The sequence below is a fragment of the Falco punctatus genome, assembly GCF_963210335.1.
Source record: "Falco punctatus genome assembly, chromosome: 2".
NCBI classification, from domain to species: Eukaryota; Metazoa; Chordata; class Aves; order Falconiformes; family Falconidae; genus Falco; species Falco punctatus.
The window spans coordinates 92189367-92203266 of NC_137581.1; the positions used below are offsets into that span (position 1 = coordinate 92189367).

Genomic DNA, 13900 nt, shown 5'->3' on the forward strand with positions numbered 1-13900 from the left:
CTGTAGATTAGACTTCACATCTCATTACAAGAAAGTAAAGAGAGGGTGTGATTTAATTGCAGTCACGTTTATTTGCAGTTTCTATACACACTTTCTAGGTAATCAAACTTTTCCGACACATTTTTTGAGAGGGGTTCACAATGAAACTGTCACCGTTTTTACTAAAAATAAATACAAGACTTAAAGTGTTGCACAGCTCTAAAATATACAAAGGCTTGGATTTAATGTAAACTTTGAAAACATTTTACAAAAGAAACCATCTTTGCAACAATTTAAAAAGTTCGTATTTACAAATATTACAAAAATACAAAATGGATGCAAGTCCATAAACCATTGTCTTTTCTTCCAGCATGAACTGGTGCTAGTACCAAAATAGTTACACTGTAACCTTCTTAATTTTTTTTTTAATTCTTTAAGTCATAACCTACAGTATTTCTCTATCTGCCACCATTGCAGCAAATGCACTCAAATCACTGACCTTTGGCAAAAGCAAACATATGCTTTATTTGCTACAACTATTCCACATCCTCTATGCTGCCACAACAAAACAAACAGGAAAAAAAAAAGGCAAAAAAAAAAAAAGAAATGGAGGAAAATGTTATTTTTCAGAACACACAGCTGTATAACTTCAGAAATCATTCCCATAACATCAGTGCAAACAATGGAACAGTAGGTTGCAATGACGGTTCAGCAGTTACCTGATGCATGTACCATACCCTGTCTCAAGAGGTGAGTGATGTTCCCTTCGCTCTACAGCTTGTCCTCTGGTGCCTTAATGGCACACCTGTGACACTACAGGGGTCCCCGCCATCCGTCTTCCTCTGACTCCCATGTTTGTTATGAACTTTTTTCTTCACAGTGGATTTAAAATCTCTCTTTATTTGGATTTCAATCTGCTAAATATAAACTAGGAAATTAAACAAACGAAGTAAGACTATATTTTAATGGGTTGTTCTGTGGCCGTTTTGTACGTGAAGTATTGCCTCACCATTCTGGTAAAAAAATAAATAAATTAGTGTATATATATTTACTTATGGTCTTTATGAAATTACTGATTGCCAATAAAAACTGATATCATCAAAGTCAGTTCAGCTGTATTCTCTTTACAGTTGTGAATGACTATTTAACTCAGGACTATTGAACATGTAAGTGTTCCTGGTAAAATTTTTAAGGAAAATAACTGAAGATAACAAACTAAGAATTTTCTGCCCAATATCTAATCTTCCTTTACTTACGTTCTCCAGAAAGCATTTTGTTACATGCTAAACGTTTCCTCTTAAAACATTCTCATTCATTCACTTCACTTGTGTTCAGACTTAATTTCTTAACTAAGCTACTAATGTGATTAGCTTTTTGTTTCCAAACCCCTTCTCTCATTACCTTTGTGAAAACTATTTTAGACTTTCAGATTATTTAGACTTCCCGATTTTGCAGTCCTTCAGCTGATGGACCATCCCTCTTCCCAACGCACGTACCACATGCACAGTGACTCTACCTTGCACACCGAACACAACTAGGCTACATGGGAGGACGGTAGGAAACCCTGATTAATGTATTTCTTGTGGTAAGTGCTAGATGAAATCAGACGTGACCCTACGGGGAGTAACATTCGGGATTTATTAAAACTATTCTGACTTGCTTAGACTCTTTAAAATCATGTAACAGTTTTAGGTAGAACCTTCCTCTTTAAGACATTCTCTGCCCACTTCTAAAAACTCTCAGCTTTATGCACTACATGATTAAAAGCAAAAAAGAAAAAAAAAAGGTAAAAACCGATTTCACACATCCTGCTTCCTATCATTTACTTATGCTTAAAGCCAGCTTTTAGTTGATTCCTTTAGTACCAAAGTACTCTCTTTCTGCCATCCTACTCAACCTGTCCTACTGCACACCGCATTCCTCCTCGCACTATTTCCTCTGCACTAACCTTTCCTCTATTCCAAACCACATCTTACAGCAATCAACACCAACTGCATCGATTTCGGACAAAGAGGGCCTTGTTCTCTGAGTAGCGTGGATGGGGCTACATCAATGGAAGCCGTGGCGGCCCAAAGGAGAATCAGGCCTGTTGGTTTTAATTTTTTAAAAATTAAAAGTATAAAGCGACTCACAGGTTAAGTTTTAAAAGTACAAGTTCTTGCAGTTTTAAGATGAGAAAATTCAAGTAACTTCAAGTAATTCAGCTTTTATTTCCCTGCCTTCATTTGTATCAAAGCAGCTGCTTTGATTTGTCTCCTTTCCCACCCCACCCCAGTCCCCCACCCTGTTCTGCGTTTCTGGTAAACCCAGACAAGATCCCAACTGTACGTGGCTGGCACAATGAACCAGAGCTTTCCCCTTCCCAGCTCAGCAATGAATATAAATAATGCATACACATACCTATTTCCCAGCTACGTTTTCACAGTGTCATTTTTGTAAATATTTAGGTAGCATGAATCTCATCAGCACAAAGAGAAAGCTTCACTGAAAACTCATTGCAGATATTTACTGATAAATCGAAAGCGCTTCTTGCATGCTTATAATTTATTTGTTTCCTTTACGAACCAGAAACTAATCGTGTTTAAAGATTATAGTTACCAGGTTATGACCGTGTTATGTATCCCAATAGTCTAATAGGAATATGAAAGTTAAGTACTATTTCTTCTCATATCTGTCCTCTCTGAAGTGATCCCTGCAAGAATAAAGGCCCAGGGGAGGCTGTGGGATGGGACCCTTTGGGGCTTTGCATCAGGCACGACTTTACTCTGTCAGAAGCATGTTTGCCTTCCCCACCGATCCTCACGGTCACCCTCCCAGCTGTGCTTTTCAGTTAGCTTCTTTGGAGCTGCCTTGGAAAGACAAATGGTTACTTTAATCCCATCACAGTCAGCCTTTCTGTTTCCTCAGCTAAGGTGGAGAATTCCTCCTTTCCACTGCTCAATGTCATCCTTCAGGCTTGTCGCACTGACAGTGGTTATTGGTGGCCATGTGAACTTTTTATGTTTGATATGAAAATGGTATTCACAGAATACAGTTATTACATTTGACTTCTTTTGTCTTCTATAAACAAAGTTGTTATCCAGTAAATTGCTTGCCACGTCCACTTTTTGATAATCCTATTTACAAATTTTTATCAAAAATATGGTATTTACATATGTTTTTTTAATTTCTTCTAAATTTTGTTTCAGCTCGTTTTAGTGTAGAAAAATACCAATCCTCAAGAGCATTTTTTTTTTCTTCCTAGGGAAGCACTACAGTGAGGAATTTGTTTCTAGATGGGCAGCTTCTAGAAAAAAAAACACAACCCAATGTCACTTTTAACTCTATGGAATGTGTATAGCCTTGAAATCTATAGTGACAACGGAAATGAGAGTGGGATAAACCAAATGAAGCCAAAAGAAAACAGAACAGACATAGTTTATCCTCCTCCTTTTAGAAAATGTAACATAATAAATAGCTACAGCTGTAGTCCTGTTTCCCCAGCTTACAAACACAAACACATTTAAGCATCGATATTGCCCTGCAATTTTTTTCTTTTTTTTTCTTTTTTTTTTCCTTTTTTTTTTTTTTTGACTGCTACAGCATTGGCCTCTTATATTCACATCCTTACAGAGCCCAAGTGGTGTCGGCAGCCTGGCCCTAGCACCCGTGCAACCTACGTTGAGCTCTGAGAAGACCGATCATCGTGGGGGCTGCCGTCCGAGTTCTCCGTCTCTCCTTCGGAGATGGCCTGCATTGGCGTGTTGTACAGCCTGCAGCGCACACTGTACCGGCTGCTGCTGGCTGCCGGCGGCGCCCGGGAGCGCCCCACTCTCGAAGACGCCGACATGGGAAAGCTCTTGGAGGAGAATCCTTCCACGTTGACCCTGGGGGAACAGGGGGAGAGCGAGGACAATGCATCGGGGCTTGGCGCTGGGGGAGACTCCTCCAAGCTTTGGGGGGCATCTGCCATCAGCTCTCCGGGAGACTTAGGCAAGATAGGACTTTTCAGAATTTCTGTGGCGGACATCCTGTAGCTAGAATCAGACCGGCTGCCCTTTTTAAGGAGCAGTAGTTTAAACTCCTCATTGGATGTGTTGGACTTTTTGGCATTCCTGTATATGAGCCCAGGGGACCTCTGACTGCTGATGGGAGTGCCCACACTGCTGGCTGGTGGCACATTGCTGACGGGCAGTGTGCTGCTGGTGGGGGGCTGGCTGCTAGTCCCGGATGAAGCTCTCAATCTGTTTCTTACAGAAAGGTCTCCAGAATCCTTTCTCCCAAGAACTTTCCTTTTTGATCTGTAAAAACGCAAAGGCACACTCTTTCATACATGAACTTTGTAGGATAACACTTAATGCTGGCCTGGAGTTCTACAGATTGACTATGCTTTGATATTAGCTAGAGTTCTCATAATCCCTGTCAGATATTGGAGGCTAGCAGTGACTGATGGCACTTTAAGCCGCGATAGCTCTTGTGCAGCGAATGAGGCACTGAGCCACGGGGTCCCTCTCAACATCATCTAGCTCTTCCAAAACAATGTCTGCTCAACCAGCTCTTTATGAAGATGACAACGCATACAGAGTCTTAGGTAATAATAATAATACTCAGCAAAACCCACTCGATATCAGAAATCTGTAATTTCAGTTGTGATTGCAAATTTCAGCTGAATACAAAATACTCTAAAATTTAAGAGATGCCTTCTCATCATTCTCACTACAATGACTTGCTCACCAGAGTAGAGCTGGTGGGCAGAAGGCAGGAACCCCTGAGGGTAGTCCTCTTTGGAGACAGGTATGTTTATTAGAGAGAACAGCCTGATGTTATCTGTAAAGCATCCTACACATGCCGCGAAGGTACTTAAGAGTGCATACCAGACCACAACAAAACATCTTTTAAAAGCTGCCTTTTAGAAAACAAAGCTCAATAAACTAAACAAGGTAGTCTCAGGACAAGACTTAACCATGGAATAAACAACCTGCAGCTATTGTTCGTGGGTGGCTGCACTGAACTGCATGTTACCATTTCCCCTTGCCGCAAGGTTAGGTCACCTGTGAATGACTGCAAACAGATCCTCGGTAGTGCGGGGTTTGTTTGGAGACACAAAGACATCCTCAGCATCAGCCTGAGACTCCTCACTCAGCGGAGACATGATGGACTCATCACTTGGAGAAGACTCTTCAAACAAGAAAAGAAGCCACACTATGAGTCAGACCCCACTGTGTTTTGCAACAGCATCACCAATGTGAGGCACTAGCTGGGTTCACAACAGAGTGGCTGGTATCACCATACAGACTTTATCTTCTAATTTAAACATCATGTATGTTGCATATTGGACCCCATAAAGGGGACACTGCTAGGATCTCCCATTTACTGTACAGTTGTGATAATAAGGCTCCTCTGCACCCAGGTAGTGCTCCTCCCTTTTCCTTTCCCCCTGAAATGCAGCACAAGGGAGGAAAGAAATAGCAGAGAAATACACTCCAAATACATTGAAAAAGAATAAAATATCTTTAGGTTGGCTGGCCAGCTAACAGATCAGGGGGGCTCTGTGCTTGGCCTTAGAGAGGTAAGCTGATTTGCAACACCAGCCTGCTTTTTGGCTCCACTACCAGCCACATCCAAAGCTGCGCCACCAGGTACAACGCGGAGAGAGTTCACCACTGACCTTTCAGTGAAGGCTCGTCGGCGCTGCCCACCGTCTCTTCTGCCCTGCCATCATCAGAGGCACTTTTGGTTGGGATACCTGATACGATATCGTTTTCCTGCTTGCAGCTCACTTCACTGAGTGAATTCTCTGCTGCCATCTCTGCTTCGTAGCCAATATTCCCAGGCACATGGTGGCTTACATCAGGTTGGTGCTGAAGCTGGTCGCCGATGGCTGTTCCCTCGGCCTGAGCTGGGCTTTGGCCCGCAGGCCCAGGTTCCAGCCTCCCCTCACTGCCCATGGAGAGCTCTCGCTGACCCTGCGCTTGCTGCAGGTCATGCTCTGCTTCTGCTCCCTGGCCAGGTTTCTTCACTTCATCATCACCTCCAAGGACAGCTGAGCCCTTCTGAAACCCGTCCACAGAGACAGCGCACACCTGATTCGGAGGGCTTTCCGGCGAGCACTCGGTGGCCGGGTGCGTTTGGTCCTTCCCGGGTTTGAGTTCAATCAGACCCACACTTGCTGAAGTTACAGCTTCTTGCTCGCAGCTATTCTGCCCACTGAAAGAGGCGCTCTTCTCTAAAGGTGGCTTGCCGGGGCGCACTTCTGCTGGGGAAGTGTCAATGTACAACATTACAGTGTCCTCTGTGGAGTACTGGCGTGATACTGGTTTCTTAGCTAAGAGCGGCCTCGTTGTTTTGCCCGGAGAAATGTCAGTTGCCATCAGGGCGGTCTCCTGTATGCAGAGCAGGTCTGGGGTGCTGCCTTTCTGTTTCCCTCCTTCAGGCTTGTTGACTGCCCGGAGGTGGACAGACTTGAGAACGGAGGGCGTGATGGCGAGGGCGGAGGGAGGGCTGGGATGCAGGGCTTCCCCGACCGCGCTCTGCTTGCTGTGGCTGAAGGTATGCAGCTGGTGCCTGTGAGCGAAGGGCTTGCTCAAGACATTGTGAAGAGCACTTAGGTCGAGGTGAGTAGGAGGTATAATCGGAAGTTCGAGGTCTTTGCTCAGCAAGGCGGTGCTGTCTTTCGAGAGCGGCTGCTGCAGCGATGACTTCCTCTCTGGTACTTTCGGCTTCCTTTTGCTCCCCCCTGGAGACAAGGGTCCCGAAAAGAAAGCAGTTGGAAAAGAAGAGGTGGGTGTCTCCGACTGGCTGGAGTACCCGCTGGAGGGCGAGGCTAACCCTGCCAGTTTCTCAGGGGAGGCCAGCTTAAACTCGTTATCAACAGAGGGGAGGGATGGGGTGGTGGCTCGTGACCCGGACTGGGATGTCTGGGATTCAGAGCTCTCCGGTGACTTGATGCACTCTATGACTGTAGTACCCGTAGCAGTGCTCGAATTGGACAAGGACCTGTAAGGATCGCTGGATTTCAAGTCGTTCAGAAGCCAGAGGTCTGCATAGTGAGGTTGTTCAGCACCTTCGTCTTTAAATGAGGGGATATCGGTGGTGTCGAATGGAGTGTCCTTCAACCCGCTGTCGCCCTGGTTTGCCCAGGGGAGCTCCTGCTTGGCTGGCAGGTTGGTGCCTTCCACTCTGGAAGGTGTGTTTGAAAACTCAAGGGGCAGCTTCATCTCCCTGGCAGTGTGAGAGACGTGCTGCCCACCACCGATCTTTGGTTCTTTCTTGTCAGGAAGGTCGGTACTGCCCTCCGATTTCCTCAAAGACGAGCTGCGTTTTGGTGGGGCTGGCTTTGCCTTTGGTTTCTTCAGCGAGATGCTCTGCCGTCCCTGCCTCCTGTGGCTCACACACTCCTGCCAGGCACAATCGGCCAGGCTGGAGGTCACGCTCCCGGTCTGGCCGCTCTCAGAGCCCGGGGCTGCATAGTTGCAAATATAGCTTTTATTACCCTTGAGACCGCAGTCAAAGTGCATGGAGGTATAGTATCCTTCGGTATCCACAGAAAAGTGTGAGCTAGTGTCTGCCTTGTCAGAGGGGGTCTTTTCAAGGAAGCTGTCATAGGTGGTCATGCTGGTGAAGCTGGGGCATCCCAGGCTGTCTGCCTTTGGGCGCTCAGGGCTGAAGTCCTGGCGACAGGAGGCGTCGTGGTGATGGTGCAGGTAGTTCCACTCACTGTCGCTCGTGTTGCTGTTGTTGGGGTCATCCAGTAAATCTGCCACGGTGGAGGTGAAAGAGCTCGCCCTGTGGCCCCTAACCTTGTCCACATGGTCACCAAACTGCTCTGTGATGAAGACGCTGGAGTCCTCGTTGGCATTGGGAGCGGTGTTGAGCGACAGCTCAGAGTCACAGTGTGAAGAGCCCGTCAGTGGAGGAGAGGCAGCAGGAGGAATGGTTTCGGATGTCTGGGAGGGACATGTGGAGCTGCTCCCACTCCAGTTGCCACTGGAGGACTGGTGGTCATCTTTCTGGTCCATGTGGCTGCTGAGCAGGACTCCTGCTGTGGAGATAGAGTGAATGGGGCTCCCAAAGGTGTCTGAGTTGGATGAAATCTCGCAGCTGCCCGACTCGGTCATCCTTGACAGCCGCGATCTCCCCCTCTCGCCGATGCTGTGTTCAGGGCTGTGCAGGTGCTGAGGACAAGTTAAACCGATGGGCTGGCGCTCTTGTGAACCCTGCTTGTTCAAGACCTCCTTCCCCTTTTTTGTGATCCTCTCCTGGCCAGCTAGGAAGCACTCTGCTTCGTACCCTGCACTTTTGGCTGTGGCATCCTGATGGCCCTCGCTGGCCCGGGCACCCTCGCGAGGAAGGCTCCGTGAGCGGATGCGGTTGCTTACAGCGGCAGCAAAGACGGCATCCCCATTGTCCGCCAGTACCAAGATGTTACCAGCAGAGTGGGAGAGGGAGGCAACGACGCTCTGCCCCCTCTGGGCACGGATCCGCCGCCGGGAGGGAGCAGCTATCAGGATTTCTTCCGTCTGGCACTCTGAGTCCCGGGTCCCCGACCTCCTGCTGCCGGAGCCGGAGAAGTCGGGGTTTGCATGCACAATCACATTGCGCTCTCTCGCCACCGGTGACTCGTCTGAATCTAGGACACATGGAAAGCTGGGTGAGTGGGAGACAGCTCCACATTTCCTGGCGCGAGACGACCCGCGGAGCAACCCAAGGTGCATTATCTGCTGTATTTTTTCATTTTTAGTCTTGCTGAGCATTGGACCAAATTTAACCTTGCTATAAAGGCTATATAAGGCAGACCTCATCCCAGTGAGGTGGGGAAATTCTCCTAGTCCTGCAATGTGATCTTAGTTCTCCTATTTCTGCAACGCGATCTCACGCGGAGCTGATCTTGCTGTGGTAAATATTAAGACAAATACTAAGTTTTCAGGTTTTGTCACTCTATTTCAACTAGTTAAAGACAGTTTTCAGGAGTGGCTGCTGGACAAAACACTCTGTGAGCTTCTAAAAATAATTCTGTTGGGCCTACCTCTCTGTTCAGAATTTCCATTATCTGCTTCTTTACTACCAAGAATATTTGCAAGGCAACAGGATCTTTCTTTTGTAGGATCTCTGGTTGCTTATTCCCCATGATAAACACATTCCTTTTGCTTCCCATCAAGTTTCATGGCAACCGACTGAGACACCAGAGCCGTCTTCAGGTGCAGATGAACATTAAGAAATAATGATCCTGTTAAATTTCATTTTGGGTTAATTCCGATTTTGCAGTGCATTTGCCCTCAACAGAGTTGCCTCTAAGTTACCTGGGACAAAAAGTGAGCTAAGCCGCTTGATTTCGGGCAAATATCCTTGGTAACAAAGAATGAAAGGAAGGAATCGAAGACGAACGTGAAAAATAAAAGGAACGTTTAGGAAAGTTTCCCATAGGGTACCAGCAGCTGTCTAAGGCAGATATATAACTGCTCATCTGAGTGAGTTATCCGGCTGTTGTGACAGCTCATCATCAATTTGCTGAGCAACATCTGTCAGTTCTTTACCTTAAGCTCCCCTCATGCAAGAAAAAACTTTCACTTAATCTAGTTACTTTTTATGCACATAACTATGGGTTTATAACAGAAATAAAATGGAAAAAAAAAAGAACTGATTAACATTTACACAATAAGAGCTGAACACGTACATCTATATTACTCAGTAAGGCTCCTGGTCCATCAAGGCCATATGGAGTAATATAGCTTTGCTTACTGTAGTAAATCAAAAAAACAAACCACATAATTCCCAAACTCCACAAGCATTTACGCTTTTGAGGTTTCATTTCTTTGGAAGGCTGGCTACCAGCTCATATCTCTGCAATTTAAGTTGGTTAGAAAGCTATCTACGGAAGATTTGTATTTATACTACACCTATTTCTTGTTGCACTCTTCTGGGGATGCCAGAGATGGTTTTCCTCCTCCTCAACTTTCGTCTCCGCTGTAGTACAGATTGTGAATGAACAAGAGAGCAGCGTATACTAGCCTCTCTGTCAAAACCAACTCCTGCAACCCATAAATAGGTCTCATTAGCCTTTAGAAATAGTAAACAAATTTTCATGGCTGGAACACAGTGGAGGTATGTGAGCTTGGATTAAGCCTGTGAATAAACATAAGGGAGCCCTTATGTAGCTCTTATGTAAATTATATCACAGTATACCACAGTTTTACATCTAATTCCAGCTCCCCCTCAGCAGCCTGGTCTGCCAAAAATAACAGAAGTCTTAAAAATAAAATAAAAGAAAAGAAAAGAAAAGAAAAGAGAAAAAAAAGAAATTCAAGAAGAAAAATAGAGTTGAGAGCTCTTGGTAACAGGGCATCTTTTTTATATCTATTTATCCATCTGTCATAGGCACAATGACAGTAACTCATCTGCAAAGCATGATCTGTTCAGCTATAGCCTGACTTATTTTAAGCAACTAAGCATAAAAAACCAATTTAAGTTTATAATGCCATACTGCAGTAGTTGGGCACTTCTTAGGAGACCAATATGCCAAGGGGGCTAACATTCAAAAAGGAAGGAGACAGCTAAAATGGGACCAAGCCCCTGTGCAAGTTTAGAGAGCATTCTTTGTGATGATGACACATGGCCAAGGGTGACATGAAGAGGCAGCTGCTATTTATTTTTGTACATCTGTAAGTGGCCTGATTTTTGCAAGTTCTCAGCACACAGCAGGATGTATGGGAGTCCACTCTGGGAATCGGGTCATGCAGTCAATCAAGATTCTCAGTCTGGATTTAGGAGCCCAAGTTCATGGGCACATTTATTTATGACCACAGCCACACAGAATAGGCGAGAATTCCTCATTTTCTTTATGTTTCCATGGCATTAGCACAGGGTAGTGTCTTTCACTATGTTTTTTACACTGTGCTGTCAAAATAGAGTTAAAATGAGGCCCACCAGAAGACCAGCGCCCATCTGCGCTGACTTTCTGCACAACTGTACACTCATGCTCTCTAAAGTTGACATGGGATAGGTCGGAAAAAATGTGCCAGGTCCATAAAAACACTAACATAAGGATCGCTGGTACAGTGGTTTGTAATCTTAAGAAAAACAAACAAACTAAACCAAACAAGAGGGAAAAAAAAATCCTGAGAAGAAGCTCTATTTTAATAGCGTATAATTATATAAAACATAATTATACACAGACATACACATACATATTACACTACGTAACAATGTAAAACATTAAAAAGTAACTTTCTTGTAAAAGTTCTTCTTGAAATCTACTACAGTGAAATAGAGGCTTCAGACAGATGTCCTGTAACCACCAATGCCCCTGAAATAAGCAGAGGAAGAACTTTCTTTAATATGGAACAAAAGTGCCGTAAACTCCAACAACAGTCATTTTCAAAAAAGTGAACATTTCTCAGGGTTGGGAGAAGCTTAAAAAACAAAAACAGAGAACTGAAAGCAAACTCTTTGAAACGAAAAATCAATCAGCATCATTGCTGGTTTTCCAGCAACTGTGAGTTAGCCAAACATGCTCTGTGAACCAGATGCACGGGGGTCATCTCCGAGAGGAAAGTGGAAGAGGGTATATCCTCCCCGTGACGCATACAAATTATTCCCATTAGTGCTAATGAGAATGATACACATAAACATCCAGAAGATTACATACCATTCTTGATCTGTAAAACTGATCAGTGGAAATTTGGTTCCAATGTATGGCAGGTGGAGTCTAGGCAAAAATGGCTATTACTGGAAAAGTTAACATTGGTCCCAGACCTAACTGTCCTCTGAACTGCATTAGGTGACATTAGCCATGTTAGAAAACCTACACCAGTTAGGGTCCTATATTGGATCTAGAGAGCGCATCATTTTAACACCAGCTTTACCTCCTGGAAACATGCCACACTATCTATGACCTTCCGCAGGGATTTCCACTGACAGTGCCCAACTTGCCAACTCAACCAGCTGGCTTCCAACTTCCAGCCCCGCGGGGACTATACAGGCAGCTCTTCCCTCCTGTGGGAACCTGGCTGGCCAGAAGCACCATCCCAGTGGCGGGGATACCTGCTCCTGGCTGCCACCTCCCCAGGCAGGGCAGGCAGAGCTGGCAGCACTGTGCAGTGTCACCTCCGCTGCCGCTGCCGGGGCAAAGGGGAAGCAGGACCGTGTTGCCATCACCAGGAGAATTCATGCAGCTGGTGGTGGAGCAGATGGGAACTTGTCACCGTGACACTGTAGGACAGATATGCCGCAAGCCCCAAAGCCCAGAGCCCCTCAGCTGGGAGCTGAAACTGGGCTGTGGGCATACAGCCCTCTCCAGCACCACGGTGAAGCCTGCAGGCTGACTTGCAGGAATGCTGGGCACCGCTGATAGACATGGGAAAGAGCAATGGGATGCGAGGGGCTGTGACCTCCCCCCAACCCCCCAGTTACTGGGAAAATAGGATTAAATACAAATATTTTCTCTCGGGAATGAAGGCTAACTGAAAGCTTCCTGCTTTTTCCTTGATGGTTTATATTCAAGTCTCTAACTGTGGAAGTCAGCCCACTTTATGCTCTTACATTAATCAGAACTTGGTGTGAAATATTATTGAGGAAAATTCAGATCAACTTTATGTTTACCATAGCCCTCTGGAAGGAGAGAAAGAGAAAAAGAGAAAACAGCCTGATTTTTAATTCTGGAAACAAGCATCTATCACATTTAATAAGTGATACACCTGCTACTTCTATAAACAAATTCTCCTTCAAATAAATCTAATCAGATGTATCCAAATGTTATAGAAATAAAAGAAAATGCCATTACTATACCTTCAGCATAGCTGCATGTAAAGAGATCTCAGAGCGATGGCTTGCATGCTACACAGTCATGCCTCGCATGTTTAAAGCACTGCAAATAGTAGCCTACATTCTCTAGTTTCTCTTCTCCTGCTACACATGATAATCATATGATTAATTTCGGTGGCTTTCTGCATTACTTCAGTCAGCTGCATTCAAAAAGTTATTCGAGGTCTTTGTAAATACAGACTAGGTTATACACACAACAAAAGTACATTGTTTATACAGGGAACCAGTGTTACATTACGCAGTATAACGACTCCAAAAACATGGGCCAAATTAATCCTAGATGCGGCTTCAGTGACTCCAGTGGTCACGCATGAGGGATGAATTTAGCCCACTGTCTTCCAGAAACTAAATCCTCAAGCTAGGGTCTTTACCCTCAGACTGCACAATCCCGTGACTTCAAATAAATTAAACAAAATAAGTAGTTGACCTCCCTTGAACCATGCAATAAATACAAAAAGAAAGAGAAGAGATTTGTACCAGTGACATTGATGGGGATAATGCAAGAAGAAATCACTTGGGCATCTTGTTTCATTTTCTCCTCTGGAGTTGGGAGAGGTAGTGCTTTACTCCAATTGGTTTGTTTATCCAGTGTAGAAGGGATATTATGTATTGGATTTTTCGGCCTCTGCCCTAACATGACATCTGTATCTTCGTCCTCTGGTGGATGGGACTGCAAATGAATACATTCAAAATCAGTGTCTCCCACTCAGGCACACAAGGCTAATTTTGAAACAAAGCAGACACACAGATCAGAAATCAATTACAGGGATGCAAGGAGGAATCTTTCTAGCTAAGTCCCGCAACACAAGCTATTCTCCAATGGCAAAATAACATCCTGCTAATAGGAGACAAATAAATACCTCAACATACTGCAATTCAGCATATTTACAGGGCATCTCCTCTGTCAGAAGGGGTATGTCCTGCATTCGTGGGTAGCCGTTGCAAGCGTGCCATCAATTACCATCAGCATTAGACCCATGGGCTTTCATTTGTATCTGCAACCTTTTGAAAACCTGAGTCCGCTGATTAATAGTGAGGACTGGCCCCATATAACATTTATGTGAGAACAAGCATCAGAAAGACCGAAGTTTTAAAGAAGACCCCTCCGTACTTCAGAAAACCA

General features: G+C 44.9%; 1 protein-coding gene across 5 annotated transcripts in view; it reads right to left on the bottom strand.

The window, feature by feature from the left end:
• Nucleotides 1-51: 51 nt before the first annotated feature.
• Nucleotides 52-13900, bottom strand: part of NHS (NHS actin remodeling regulator) — a 271085-nt gene continuing 257236 nt past the window's right edge. For 4 of the 5 annotated variants that reach the window (XM_080377113.1, XM_080377112.1, XM_080377116.1 and 1 more), the window contains 5 exons: nt 13255-13447; nt 9855-9986; nt 5627-8587; nt 5010-5136; nt 52-4259 (listed from right to left, as the gene is read on the bottom strand). In XM_080377113.1, the coding sequence (XP_080233239.1) occupies nt 3635-4259; nt 5010-5136; nt 5627-8587; nt 9855-9986; nt 13255-13447 (4038 nt within the window). In that variant the 3' untranslated portion in view covers nt 52-3634. The remainder of the gene's footprint in view (nt 4260-5009; nt 5137-5626; nt 8588-9854; nt 9987-13254; nt 13448-13900) is intronic. The other variant, XM_080377114.1, reaches the window with a different exon arrangement.